This window comes from Zalophus californianus, chromosome 1 (genome assembly GCF_009762305.2).
Source record: "Zalophus californianus isolate mZalCal1 chromosome 1, mZalCal1.pri.v2, whole genome shotgun sequence".
NCBI classification, from domain to species: domain Eukaryota; kingdom Metazoa; phylum Chordata; class Mammalia; order Carnivora; family Otariidae; genus Zalophus; species Zalophus californianus.
Window position 1 is genome coordinate 174994784 of NC_045595.1, and position 15184 is coordinate 175009967.

At 35.9% G+C, this 15184-nt stretch overlaps 1 protein-coding gene across 2 annotated transcripts in view; it reads right to left on the bottom strand.

Moving 5' to 3' along the window:
* Positions 1-15184, bottom strand: part of EPHA3 (EPH receptor A3) — a 368423-nt gene that overhangs the window by 253600 nt on the left and 99639 nt on the right. For both annotated transcript variants that reach the window (XM_027587500.2, XM_027587501.2), the window contains exon 3: positions 3768-4428. In XM_027587500.2, coding sequence (XP_027443301.1) covers positions 3768-4428 — 661 coding nt within the window. The remainder of the gene's footprint in view (positions 1-3767; positions 4429-15184) is intronic.

The following is a 15184-nucleotide window of genomic DNA, read 5'->3' on the forward strand; positions in this document are numbered from 1 at the left end:
ATAGTTTTTGGTTACTTTATGCCAAATCAACTGTGGTCCTACTCCTCTTTCAATGTACAGTACTCTTAACTCCAGTGGAATTTGTATTTTAATGGGGTTTCTTGGTCTCTGTCACCACTGGACTAAATCATAGGGAAGAAGTGTGGATTGAGGTTAAGATGGCAGCCTTTGGAATCAGACTGCCTGGTTTCAGATCTCCAATCTAACACTCACTCATTAAAGAAACTAAGGCAAGATATTTAACCTGTGAAAGCTTTGTTCTCATTTTTTAAATGTAGATAATAATAATATGTACCTGTCACTTATTTGGGTGGATAAATAAGATAGCTCATAGATATGACTTAGCAAATAAACACAATGGCATCTAGTAAGTAATGAACATTAAAAGTCTTCGAGTTCCAATACAATGCTTAGAGTGAAATAAGCACTCATTAAATATTCTTTTAAATAAGGTAAATGCATTTTGATTTCTTATGTGTTAGGCAACTGAAAGCCTTTGGTTGCTGATCAATGTATTATAAAATTATCCTGAGATGTTTAAAATCGAGCTATATGTGTGTTCCAATTAGTGGGTATATCAAGGTATTGTCCCATCCTTTTTTTAAAAAGGATGACACAATATTTTTTGGAAAAAAATTAAAAAAAAACAAATCTGATCTCATGGAAGACATGAAGTTTATCTATCTTTTCATCTGCTTCTTTTCTGAGGATTACCATTCCCCTCTGTGCCTAAACAGAAGCACAGCTGCTAAAATGTTGACTTGTGAGAGTCATGGCATGCTATTCAGACCAGCCTACAAGCTTACCAAAATGCCAACTGAAAAATTAAAAACTAAAAACGGAAACCATAGCCACCATAAGAAACACCAGCACTATCACTGACAAAAACAGGAAGTTACAGCCAAGAACCAGATACAGAACTAATTGGTTGAGTACTAGATTTTTAAGACATAATACAGTAATGCCCAAAATAATATATTTAAACAAATATTTGTTAATATGTAAATCAGAAGAAAGTAGAATACCTCGACACATTGTCTAATAATCTGAATACACAAAGTCTTTGTGATTGTGAAAAGAAATGAAGCCAAAAGTCACCTGTAAACATCAGCAAATGTCAAGATATAACTATAAAAAAAGTCCGACCTTTAAATTACATCACTAAAAAAATCATTCCCCCTTTAAATTACAATCACATCCCATTTCATGGACCATCTCTAATTCTACTACAATTATTTTTATTGATTTATCTTCACGATCTTTGTCTTAAAATAATTTGCTATTCATATACAGGTATCTCATTCTGAAACTAGTATTTTTAAATGCTAAGAGAGAAAGTCTGTGATGATACAGTATTACTATAACAAAAAGGTGCTGTTGACATCCTTCAACATAATAAACAAGATTCAAGGATACAAAACTTTCACATAAATCCTTGTCTGTAAGGACGCCTAGGTGGTTGAGTCTGTTGCGTGTCCTACTCCTGATTTGTCTCGGATCACGGTGGGGGTTGTGGCGTCAAGCCCCATGGTGAGCTTCATGTGAGCATGGAGCCTACTTATGATTCTCTCTCTCTCCCTCTCAATCTGTCCCTGCCCCCACCTTGTGCTTGCTCTCTCTCACTCACAAAATCAATCAAACAATCAATCAATCAATCAATCCTTATTTCTAGGAGTAATCTTGGAATACAACTGAATAACATAGTAGTTTAAAAAGTAGTTCAGTAAATTAGAATGAGGTTAAAAGTAAAACAATTCTGATTCACTGTGAACTTTCTGAATTATAACTTCATGTGACTCTTTTTCATTCTTCTACCAGTTTCTTTAAGACAGCATGTAACATAAGTTTGTATGCTTTATTTCTACTAAATACTTTTATGTGATTCTATTTACCTCACTGATACTTATTTTTCTATTTCTTATAACTTTCAATATGATTTTAAAACATATGAAAAGTATTTAAAATCCAAACATCTAATGATTAAGTTTCTTGCCCAATGTCATATTTTATGAGATAGTTCTTCATAAACTGATACATATTATTGAGAAGGAGACATACCTATTTCTCTCCTGATGTGGATATAAGAGACTGGTTCCATAGAGACCAAATTAGAGAGAATGAACAATTTTGAAATTCCTCCTGAGTTAAGCCTTTATTATTTTATTTAAAATAGTTTTCACAGGACACCTGGGTAACCTAGCCAGTTAAGCTGCTGCCTTCAGCTCAGGTCATGATCCTCAGGTCCTGGGATCGAGTCCTGCATTGGGCTCCTTGCTCAGTGGGGAGCCTGCTTCTCCCTCTGCCTGCCACTTACCCTGCTTGTGCGTTCTCTCTCTCTCTGATCAAAATATATGTTTATATATATATAATATATATATATAATATAAATTTTCACAAATACCATATATCACAAAGAATACCATAGAGACAAAATATGATTCAAAGTGGATTATAAAGGCTATTGAGATTTCTCTCCACTCATGTATATAAGGAGTAGTATCTCCTATGTTGTTTCAATTTTAGAACTTTCAAAACCATACTTAGTAATGATATTTCTGACGGTGCTCGCCAAGGATCTAAATAACATAGAGAAGTATGAGACTAGAGAGTAACTTTTGCTCTCATTAAGCTTTTTGCTATAGATATGTCTAAAGTCAAAAGCAAAATGTTATATTCCATTCACATTGGTAGAAAGGTTAATTTATGTATAAAGTATATTCATTTCTTCTGCATAGTTTGAGATATACTGAATGGTTACAAAGAGAATACCAAATTCAATTTCTTTTTCAGAGTATAACAGCAAACAAAGGTATTAAAACAGACTAGATTCCCAGGACTAAGTAGTTAAATTCTCCTAGGTATTTATACATTTAAAATTTTAATAAAAATTTCAGTGTGTTCTTAAACACCAACCTTGCCTAATGCGAAATTAACAAATTTGGGGATTAAGTGGAAGTTTTCATCTATCAAATTTTATATGAAAAAAGATTATTTTTAATTAATTTTAATTTTTAATTAATTTATTTATAATTAATTAATTTCAAATGCAAAGACAGTTCTAATAAAAATCAACTTGGTGACAGTGTTCAGATTCTTTGCTACTATATTAAGGATCAAATATGCATTCCAACCTAAGGTGTGGTACAGATATTCTCCTGGGCAGCCTAAAGGGCCAAACCATGAAGCAAAATAACTTTTTTAAAAATCACCCCTCTATCCTTCAAACACTAAGGTATCAACCCTGGATTTTTAAATAAAATAATCTTTATTAAAGCTCTAATGCATTGTAAGTAAACATGTATTTGATGCACAGACATCACCGAAGACTATATAACAATTAAGTAACATACCACTGTGAGATAGAAAAACACATAATCAACGCAGTATCTAATTCTGTTAGAATTAGATTACCTGAGTGCCATGATGTTTCTTCCCTCTACATAAAAGAGACATATTTTTTTCTTTCAGTTGATCTAGAGTTATAATAGCAGAGTCACTAAAAAGGAGACAAAACTTAAAAATAGTATATGTAACACCTCTTGTGGGGTACAGGCTAGCACCACACAAACACTGTTAATATTTCTACAACAAACTGTGGATCAACACATCAAGTGAGATAAATTTGGTCTCTAAACAGACTCTGTTCAGTTTGGGGCATGTTTTGTTGCCAAGTGAGTTCAGACTGGGTTCATTTCTTTCAGTCATTCAGTGATAATACACTCACAGGTGAGCAATACCACTCCAAGGAAAATAGAGAAGACTCTTACCTTGGCACGTGAAACCTCTTTCTTCGTAGCCAGCATTGCATGAGCACTTGCCAATGGGTACAAGCCATTCTCCTTCTGTACTGCAGTACATCCTGGGAGGATCTTCCTCCTTAGAATTGTTAACACAAGATCCTCGGACCTCCACCAGGGATTGGGAATCCATGGGTACTGTGTCCGGAAACATAGCCAGATTCTTCACTGTAAATGGGCACTTTTTGAAGTACACTCGTACAGACACTAAGGCAACACAAGCACCAACATCTTGAAACGCCAAATAAAATCCCTTTTTGTTGACAGGACCTACTTCTCTAACCTCAGTGTTGAGTTTCAGAATACGGTCCCCAAGATCCATTTGGGTGAAACTTTCATCAGCTGCAATGGTGTCAATCTTTGTAAACTGATGTTCTCGAAATTTGACCCCATGATCATCATCAGACTCCATGTAGTACAAGTTGAAAGTCTCTTTGCAAGTTCCCAAAACCAATGGAATGCTATTGCAATCCCGTAGAGTGAACTTGAGTTCCACATAGATCTTCTGAGCTGAGTTCCTGGGGACCCAGTTTGTCCTCAGCCAATTATTTTGACTATGATCCATGACATTGCACACCTGGTAAGTCCTGATGGGTGTGTAATGTTCATCAACACCACTGATCTCTTCCCACTGAAGAATCAAAGGAGAAAAAAAATGAGAGGCAGAATTAATGAATGACTCATAATGAATAATAATGAATACAGAATGAGGGTGTTAATTAAATCACAGGATATACAAAATTATTAAAGAGAAACTTCAGTGTTACTCATTAAAGATCATGACATGGAGCAAGTCCATAACATTCTTATATGTAGGTTTATTATTTGCAGGTTTCTCTGAGTTCATTGACACTAAGTAATTTATAATTTTGATGAATGCATTTAAATTGTATTGTGGTTTGTGGGATATCCAGGAAAAAAAGTTGCTTAGCAATTGATTATACCTAGACAAATATTCCAGCATCAAAACCTCAAATCAGTTAACTCAAATAACACTATGAAATGGTTTTGTTGTACAGATGGTTTTGATTGTGTTTTATTTGTTTGTTTGTTATTTAAAAAGAGAATGAAAAATACGGCTGCCTAAAATAAATTTTTATTCATCTTACCCCAATTTGGTCCAGAATTTAGTAAAATCAATATCTGGCAAAACAAGGTGAATCTAAATGATGTCATTACCACATATTATGTTATGTGTGGAGACACATGACCTTTTTTAACATACTCAGTCATTTCAAGGAATACATGATGAACTACAAAAGAAGATTTGAAGTAAAAATACAAACATGTCTCCCTCTGCCAACAAAATAAAAACCTAATAGTTATACACAGAAGATGTAAATGTAGTGCACATTTCAATTCTCAATATATTTTACTCACACTGAATTTTACACAAGCAAGAAATAAGTGGCTATTTCCTTCTTTATTATTACAGCAGTTAAAGTTATCCTAACACTTTTTCAATGCAAAAACACTTAAAAAGTTTCAAGACTTTTTAGGACAGTGAAGTACTGCTTTCTGTGATCCTTAGAATAGGTTTTTAAGCTGACATCACGTTGTTTGTGGTACTTATGATTCTGCAACTATTATACCATATGTTTCTAACTATTATACCTGTGTCTACACTTTTTTTGCCATGCCAAATTTTGCCCTGTGCTGCCAGGAAAACCTATCATCCTTTGTCATGTCATACTTGAATTCAAAGACTTCTATGGCTGCCCATTGTCTATACAAATAACTTCAAACTCTTTAGTTTGGTATTGACATTCTTCCAAAAACTAATTCCAAAATACATTTATGTTTTTCTAAAAGTATGAATGGAGATTAGTGAATTACATGTTTTACATACTATGTCCTTGTCAGTGTGAACTTTTTTACTGTTGTCAAAAGCCATGTTAGATCTTCTTTTGTTTACAGTATAATTCCAACTTGACCGTACTCTTTTCCCCTTGAAGCCATCCATACCCCTGCCATTCTTAAGAAATTCTCTACTATATAACCTTTATTTTTTTCCAATTTTTTAATTAAATTCTAGTTAGTTAACATACAGTGCAACATTGGTTTCAGGAGTAGAATTCAGTGATTCATCATTTATGTACAACCCCCTGTGCTTATCACAAGTGCCCTCCTTAATGCCCATCACCCATCTAGCCCATCCCCCCTCCCCCTCCCCCATTAACCCTCAGTTTATTCTCTATCTTTAAGAGTCTCTTAATAGTTTGTTTCCCTCTTTTTTTTCCCTCTCCTTCCATATGTACTATACAACCTTTATTAAATGCCTTATGCATTTATAAATTAATTCATGATGCATGCTAAGATCAGTTTAATTTTGTTTCATATGCATTTGCTTCATTTTGGACCTCTTCATAACCTCCATAATATGCAGCACACAATATCAGAGAGATGTATAAAAATTATTATTTTTTCTCATAATATATATAGAAATCATTCAAAGGAGTACAAATATAAACTTCTTATAACAGAACATATTTTAATTTTGTAAATAAATATATAAATAAAATCCTTGTGAAACCCATTAGAAATGCATTCCAAATTCTTTTCTCCATTAAGAGAGTTAATTATTTTCATCAGGAAAGGCAAGTTTTCAATACTTAACTAAATCGATGGCATTAAAATATATGAACATTTTTCTATTTATGTATATTAAAAACACATAGGAATTCCAATTCATAGCTTTCAGTCACATTAGATAAAATTTAATTTATTGAATTGATGGTAACCACAAGGAAGAAATATAGCATTTATTTGGCCTTTGGGCCACATTTAAAAAATAAATTATTTACATTAGGATGTTTGAATTATCAAATCCAATTTGTAGATCCCACCAATGTGATAAATACAGTTTAAAAACTTCTTATTCTCCCTTGCTCTTCTACCAACCTAAAAACAAAACAAAAGCAAATAGTAAAAAGCACTAGTGATGTTAATAACCTTGATCATTCAGGTCTAAAATATAAGAGAGGCACCCATTTTCTGGAAGAAAAATTGGTTTGACTTCACTGTCATACCAAAAGTCCAACAAAGGAATAAATTTAGACTGTTTTAGAAAACCCTAGACATGATATACAAAATATATCTTAATATAAGAGAAGAAAATGTCCACCCTGTACTTTTAATAACCACTAATATAACATTTTCAAACAACCACTCTATGAATGTATTATACAGGGAGCTCTTAAGAAAAAAAGTATACATAAGATTCTCAGTTCTGATGATTTTACACTGAGTTGCCTTTAATAGTAAAGTCACAGTCGAAGTAAAATTCATATACATGTTTAATATCAGAAAAACATAAAGAGTGAACAGAGTTGGAACTTCAAAAAACTCTGATGTTAAAAAGTCAGTATTATGTGGAATTTTTCTAGTATTACATTGGTTCTATAATAACATTGTAAAGAACTATGACAGAACTAGTAAAACTCCAGACAATAAATGATTTACATGATATTTACAGAAAATTAGATCACCAATATCATTATTTAAAAATAAATCAACTGACTTAAAATATTTAGGTCAAGGTTTTTTGTTTGTTTGTTTGTTTTGCCTTTTTTATTTATCAGAATAGATATGAGTTTGTACAACTGATGAATCAGTTGTAAGTATATCTTGCTATGAACAGTATTTTACTAGACATCAAACAGGGGATGACCAAAAAGAGATTTTCATAATTTGATATAAAATATGATTTTAATTAGGGAGATCTCACTGTAGTTTTAACAGTTTTCCTCTCAAGGTTTAACTTGGCAAGCTATCACAAGTCCTTGAATGCAGAGGTGTAAAGTTGCAAGAAGACAATGTGAACAGCACCAGCAGCTTTGCACATAAAAGGTTGCAAGAAACAATTATCATTTCATTAATTTGTCATGACGACCAAATTGCCTGTAAGTGATGGTGTTTTGCTATCTTAGTCCACTTGCAAAAAGAGCAAGTCCCAAGCCCTAGCATTTGCTGGGGACTAAAGACAGTAGAAATAAAATCCCTAAATGAGCATGTTCTCAATAGAAGCAGCAACAACAGAAATCACTAATTAAGGCTGTGGCTATAATGTTTATACTTCAGAAACTTAAAGAATGCCCATGTTTACCCTTTCTTCTAAGAACTAATGTGTAATGTTCATAAATTATTAGAAATACTATATTGCCATAGTAAGTGTCCCAAGGAAAATGTGGAAAAAGGAAATGGGTGACATATAGAATTGGTGACATATAGAATCAGGTGGTACAAAGGAAGCATATTTCCCTTCATTTTCCTAATTAAAAAAAAAAAATCTCTGCAAGGGATATTCAGTTGTAACACCATCTTCAGCAGAAGGGGATATAGAACTAGGAAGAACTCAAATTTTTTCTAAAGGTTAAATTCCCCCAAATCAACAATTCTGACATTAAGCCTAATTCCCAGATTCTTATTCTGAGCTTTTATTATTAGACGACAAAGGCCAGTACTGAGTTCCTTGGTTTTTTTTTCTTTTTCAAAATTATTACAAACATAAGAAAATCATGTATCTAGACTTTCTTTCCCTAAAAAGATAATTCTGAAACATTCCCAGAAGCAGAAACAAGGTGAACCTCCCCACTATCAAAACACAGTGTAGGATACAAAAGAGACAATTTATATTTTTCTAGAGAGAACAGTTCCTTGTCACTGAGTGAAATATGTATTTTGGGAGGAAAACATATATATTTTAATAATTAATCAGCATTTAACCTAATAACTATTATTCTGATAAATCTCAGTTATAGTAATTAAGGATTATATTAATTATTCTCTTGGATACATTTTTTAGCAACTTGTTTAAAGGGAGTAAGGAGGAAAATGTTTACATTTTCTTTAAGAGAGGAAAACTTGCAATATATTTAGTGCATAAGCTAACATTGTTTGAGAAATACTTAAAAAGTAAGAAAAAGCACTTTTCATGATATACCTTATAAGATTTAAAGCCAATTTCTTAGAAATTTACAGATGACAATAAAAAGAAAATGATCACTGATATTCTTATGTTTACAATATTACATTTGCATTTCAATGGCTAATAAGAAACACATAATTCTGCACTTTGCAAAATGCTAATGATGACTAATCTTGCACTCAATAATTGTAAGTGATATTAAGTTGATTCACGTTATTCTTTCTCCACTCATGTTTCTTACTCCCATGTTTATTCCCCTTTGTACACACACAGCCATTTGAAAATTCAAGAAATTTTCATCCTAGAAATATTTGAACATTTACCATGCATCAGCATTTTAAGTGTGGATATGCATAATCATTTATTACAATAAGAATGTCACTGTCAAGTGTGAGGCAGTTATATCTACAAAAATCATATTTCCATTTACTAATAAACAGTTTTTTTATCCATTCTGGTCCGAAGAGCACACATACACACACAGGTATATATTTCTAACAGTATTATATGAAAAGGTAGAGTAAGATAAAACAATTGAAACAAAAGAGGAATACAATTTTTTTTTAAATTTTCTTGCTGTTGATGTTGATTTTTGGTCAAATCAGAGAATTAAATTTGTAACCAGGGATTGAGGAAAGAGATGGGGGATTTGATGTTGGAAAGCTAGCATCAGATAACAGTATTTGGTTAGAGTCTAAGAATAGAAATGCCCAAAAGGGGCATGCCTGGCACGGTATGGCTGGCAATCTTTATAAAATGCCACTCCTCCAACTACCTATAACCTCTAAATATTCTGCAGAATGTTGATTATCATCAAATTAGAATTGCCTTATTTAAATGGAGAGGACAACATCCCACTCTGGGTCAAGTATACTGAAAAGAGCTGAAAAACCAGGAAAGGAGGGAAAGGCCAGAGATTATTTTCTTTTTTAAAGATTCCATTTATTTATTTGACAGAGAGAGAGAGAGAGAGAGAGAGAACACAAGCAGGGGGAGAGGGAGAGGGAGAAGCAGACTCCCCATTGAGCAGGGAGTCCAACGTGGGGTTAGATCCCAGGACCCTGGGATCATGACTTGAGCCAAAGGCAGATGCTTAACCACCTGAGCCACGCAGGTGCCCCTGGCCAGAGATTATTAATAAGGAAAGCCAACAAAAGATTTCAGAGAATGAAATGAAGAGTTAGGACCTGGATGATATAAGAGCCCTTTGCAGAATTCTCAGGAATATTGGATGTACCGTGGTACTTTCTGCAGTCGTAATAAGCTGCAGGCTGTTAACGGCGGTGGCCTTCAGAAAGCTTGGGGGGTGGGTTGGGGGTGGTTCTTGGGTCCCCTACAGGATCTACCTTGGATCCTCTGTCTCTACTTTAGCCAGTACCTCACACTCACAAATGGTTCCATCTTCATTCGCAGTAATTCTCAGTTCCTTAAACCTCTGGACTGAGACAAGAACCAGAGTGTCCACTGCTCCACCATTCTACGATTTGATTTTAGTCATTTTCCTTCCAGCTGGGAGTCAGTGGTACTGTGCTGAGATCTCAGGGCAGCTGCCACATCTTGGCACCTGTCGATGAACGTGCCATATTTCTGACCACACAGTCTGTCTACTTCCCTATGTCAATAGTTCTTATTTCCAGTTAAACATTAGCCAGGGCAAAATACTGCTTCATGGGTGTCTATCCAAACTAACTGTTTTTAAATTGCCTAGGCAATTCTAAAGTACACCTAAAGTTGAGAACCGATGTTATATGTCCCTTGCCAACTGGATTATTCACCTCTGATATCTACTTGACTTGGCTGTATACTCCAACACCAGTTTCCAAGACTTGTGAATCTCCTCAGAAACGATGTCTGAAGTTTCTAGATACCACTTCCCCTTCTCTGTAGAATGGCCTTTTGCTCAGCCCTCATCCCATCTCTTTGAAGATTTTAGATTTGCCAAGTCCCAGACATGACTTATAGAGGTTCACCTGAATAACCTCATCTTCTACCTCCCACAAAGATTTGTAAGATTTTATTATTTTACAAATAAAGTAAATCTCATCATGGTGTTCTTCTATTTCACATCTGGTGGTAAATGCAAAGTGTGTGCATTACAAAAAATGTAAACAGTGTGTGGGGGAGGGTTACCTTCAAGCAAGTATTTCTCCTGGTATGAAGACCAGAAAACTGGTTTTAGACCTATTACTTTTTTATAGTTTGGTACTTTCCTACTGTGATTTTGTGTGGTGATTTGCGATATTCTAAGATGCCTCTCTCATAGAAGTTTTATTAAATTATTAAACATTTCTAGGTAAAGCTTAGGTTAGAAACCGTGGATAGTAAAAAGATAAGTTACATGTGATCTTTGCTATCCAGAAGTTGATGCTGGGGAGAGAGGCAAAAGTGTCTCACATAAGGCAAATGATGATATGCTTGCTCTTCAAGTTACTGCGAGGAGCTGTGGGAAAGGAAGGATTTCCACTGTAAGGAAAATTGTGGGAAAGAATTAAGGAAGAAGAAATGGACGGGTAATAAAGATAGAACCTCTATGTGCTGAAATATGGGACCACATATATAGAGAGAGTGTAAGCAAACAGAATGATGTGTGGGAACAGAACCTGTTTAAGGAACTGGATTCCAGTATGGACACTTGAGCAGTGGTCTGTGGGGCAGTTACTTAGAACAGAAAGGCCTGGGCCAATATGGAAATATCACCTGGCATGCCTTGTCTTCATTTGCTACAGTGAGAAACCACTGAAAAGAGGTACATGTTTAGCTCTGGACTGGGAGCGGATTCTCCAAAGAAAAGAAGAGGGCTATAGAAAGACCACTGCAAAGATCCAGAAGAGAGGTCTGAAGAAGACGATCTCTATTGAATGAATGTACACTGAACATTTCCCAAAAGATTATAAAAGGATATAAGTTTTTCTTATGAATGTATGCAGGATGTACCCACAAGTGCAGAGGGTAACACAGCTCATTATATTAGAACTTTCTGATAACTAAAAAATAGAAAAACTCCTGTTTCTACTGAAATACTGCAAGAATCGACAGAAAAAATATCATGGAACATGCACACAAATAAATGCATTTTGTTTAAATTTTCTCTTATGAAACAGTTCTCATAAGATTCTACATATCTCCTTTCAAAAAATATTTAATTTATATGTATTGAATGACTACTGTGTGCCAAGCTCTATATCAATAATTTATAGGAGACAAGGTACCTGTACTTAAGGAATATATTGTCCTTATGATATAGCCATTGTTATATCAACTTTGATTTTATAAAGACATAGTCACTGCAGAGCAAGATGGCGGAGGAGTAGGAGACCTGGATTTCGTCTGGTCTCAGGAATTCAGCTGAATAGGGATCAAACCATTCTGAACACCTACGAACTCAACAGGAGATCAAAGAAGAGAGTAGTAACAACTCTCTGAACAGAGAAGCGACCACTGACTGGAAGGTAGGGCGTGCGTAGAAGTGAATCTGAGGCGATATTCGGGAGGATCGATGGCGGGGGAGGGGGCCTCCGTTGGCCCCTTCTGGCAAGTGATAGAGCCACGGAGCACAAAATCAGAACTTTTAGAAGTCGGCTCCACTGAGGGACATCACTCCTGTGGCTAAGCGGGGGGTGGAACCCTCGCAGGACAGTGTGGTCTCAGGACCCTCGGGGTCACAGAAAGACCGGGGTTGCCTGAGTGCAGCAGAGCTCCCAGGTATCGGAGCGGGGAAGCTTGCTGCAGAGACGGAGCCAAGGTGCGGCTCTCAGGTCGGGGTTGCCATAAACTGTGATCCGCAGGCCAGTCGGGCCACTGCTCCTCCAGCAGGGACCCAACATGCGGCAGAGCCAGGGAGACTCCCCTTCCTCCCCTGGGAGGAGCGGTGCGGGAGCACACCGCAGGGATCTGCTGGGTTTGGAGACTCCACACGGGGTCGGGTGCCAGAGAGAGAAACGCTCGGTCACAGGCCAGGTGAGCACGGAGTGCGGCCGGATACCGGGGAGATGGGGAGTTGACTGCTTTTCTCTGGGGGCGCACTGAGGAGCGGGGCCCCGAATTCTCGGCTCCTCCGGGCGGAGATTGGGAGGCCAACATTTTCAACCCTGGTCCTCCAAATCTGTACCGAGAGCTTGCAGGGAAAAAAGCTCCTGAGAGCAAACCCGAGCAGCTTGCTTAGCCTGGACCGACAAGGGCAGGGCAATTCCGCCTCCAGCAAAGATATTTGGGAACCACAGCAACAGGTCCCTCCCCAGAAGATCAGCATGAACAGCCAGCAAGCCAAGACCAAGTTTAACCGATCAAGGAGAACTGGAGAACTCCAGCGCTAGGGGAATACTGCACATAGAATTCATGGCTTTTTACCATGATTCATTAGTTTTTCAAAGTTAATTTTTTTAACTGTTTTTTTTTTAATTTTTCTTTTTCCCTTTTTCAACCTACATCTTATCAATCCCTTTTTTTAAAAAAACATTTTTTATTTTCATTTTTAGAGTGATATTTTTATCCCTTCATAGTAATTACCCTTATTTTTGGCACTATTATATATAAGTTGTTCTCTCCTTAAAATTTTAAGATACAGTTTCTCCTAACAGATCAAAATATACCCTAACTCACTAGTGTATGGCTTTGTTCTAGTCTCCTGCCTGATCACATTCTCTCCCTTTTTTTCTCTTTTTTTTCTTTTCTTTTCTTTCTTTTCTTTTTTTTAAATCTTCTTCTTTCTTTTTTCCAAACAACTTCTTATCTTATCAATTCCTTTTATAAAACCTTTTATAATTTTCATCTTTACAGTCATCTTCCATCCCTTCATTGTATCAATCCTTATTTTGTACATATATCTTTCTTCCTTTAAAATTTTAGGAGGCACTTTCTTCTAACAGACCAAAATACGCCCAAAATCTAGTGTGTGGAACTGATCTATGCGCTAACCTGATCATATTTGATCATATTCTGTTTTTTTTTGTTTTGTTCTGTTTATCTTTGTTTTTATCTTTTACTTTTTCTTTTCTTTTTTCTCTTACTTTTTCTTTCTTTCCCTTTCTTTTCCCCTGGTTTCAGGTCTTTTCTGATTTGTATAGAGTATATTTGCTGGGGACATTGTTAACCTGTTAGCATTTTGTTCTCTCATTCATCTATTCTCCTCTGGACAAAATGACAAGACGAAAAAAATCACCTCAGCAAAAACAACAAGAGGTAGTACTGTCTGCCAGGGACCTACTCAATACGGACATTAGTACGATGTCAGACCTAGAGTTCAGAATCATGACTTTAAAGATACTAGCTGGGCTTGAAAAAAGCATGGAGTTATTAGAGAAACCCTTTCTGGAGAAATAAAAGAACTAAAATCTAACCAAGTTGAAATCAAAAAGGCTATTAATGAGGTGCAATCAAAAATGGGAGCACTAACTGCTAGGATAAATGAGGCAGAAGAGAGAATCAGCGATATAGAAGACCAAATGATGGAAAATAAAGAGGCTGAGAAAAAGAGAGAGAAACAACTACAGGATCACGAGGGCAGAATTTGAGAGATAAGCGATACAATAAGATGAAACAACATTAGAATAATTGGGATCCCAGAAGAAGAAGAAAGAGAGAGGGGGGGAGAAGGTATATTGGAGCAAATAATAGCAGAGAACTTTCCTAATGTGGGGAAGGAAACAGACATCAAAATCCAGGAGGCACAGAGAACACCTCTCAAAATCAATAAAAATAGGTCAACACCCCAACATCTAATAGTAAAACTTACAAGTTTCAGAGATAAACAGAAAATCCTAAAACCAGCTCGGGAGAAGAGATATGTAACCTACAATGGTAGAAATATTAGGTTGGCAACAGATCTATCCACAGAGTCCTGGGAGACAGAAAGGACTGGCATGATATCTTCAGAGCACTAAACGAGAAAAATATGCAGCCAAGAATACTATATCCAGCTAGGCTGTCATTGAAAATAGAAGGAGAGATAAAAAGCTACCAGGAAAAACAAAAACTAAAGGAATTTGCAAACACAAAACCAGCCCTACAAGAAATATTGAAAGGGGCCCTTAAGCAAAGAGGAGCCTAAAAGCAGCAGAGATCAGAAAGGAACACAGACAATATACAGTAACAGTCACCTTACAGGCAATACAATGGCACTAAATTCATACCTTTCAATAGTTACCCTAAATGTAAATGGGCTAAATGCCCCAATCAAAAGGCACAGGCTATCAGATTGGATTAAAAAACAAGACCCATCAATATGCTGTCTGCAAAAGACTCATTTTAGACCCAAAGACACCCCCACATTGAAAGTGAGGGGGTGGAAAACCATTTACCATGCTAATGGACATGAAAAGAAAGCTGGGGTGGCAATCCTTATATCAGACAAATTAGATTTTAAACCAAAGACTGTAATAAGAGATGAAGAAGGACACTATATCCTACTTAAAGGGTCTATCCAACAAGAAGATCTAACAATCGTAAATATCTATGCCCCTAA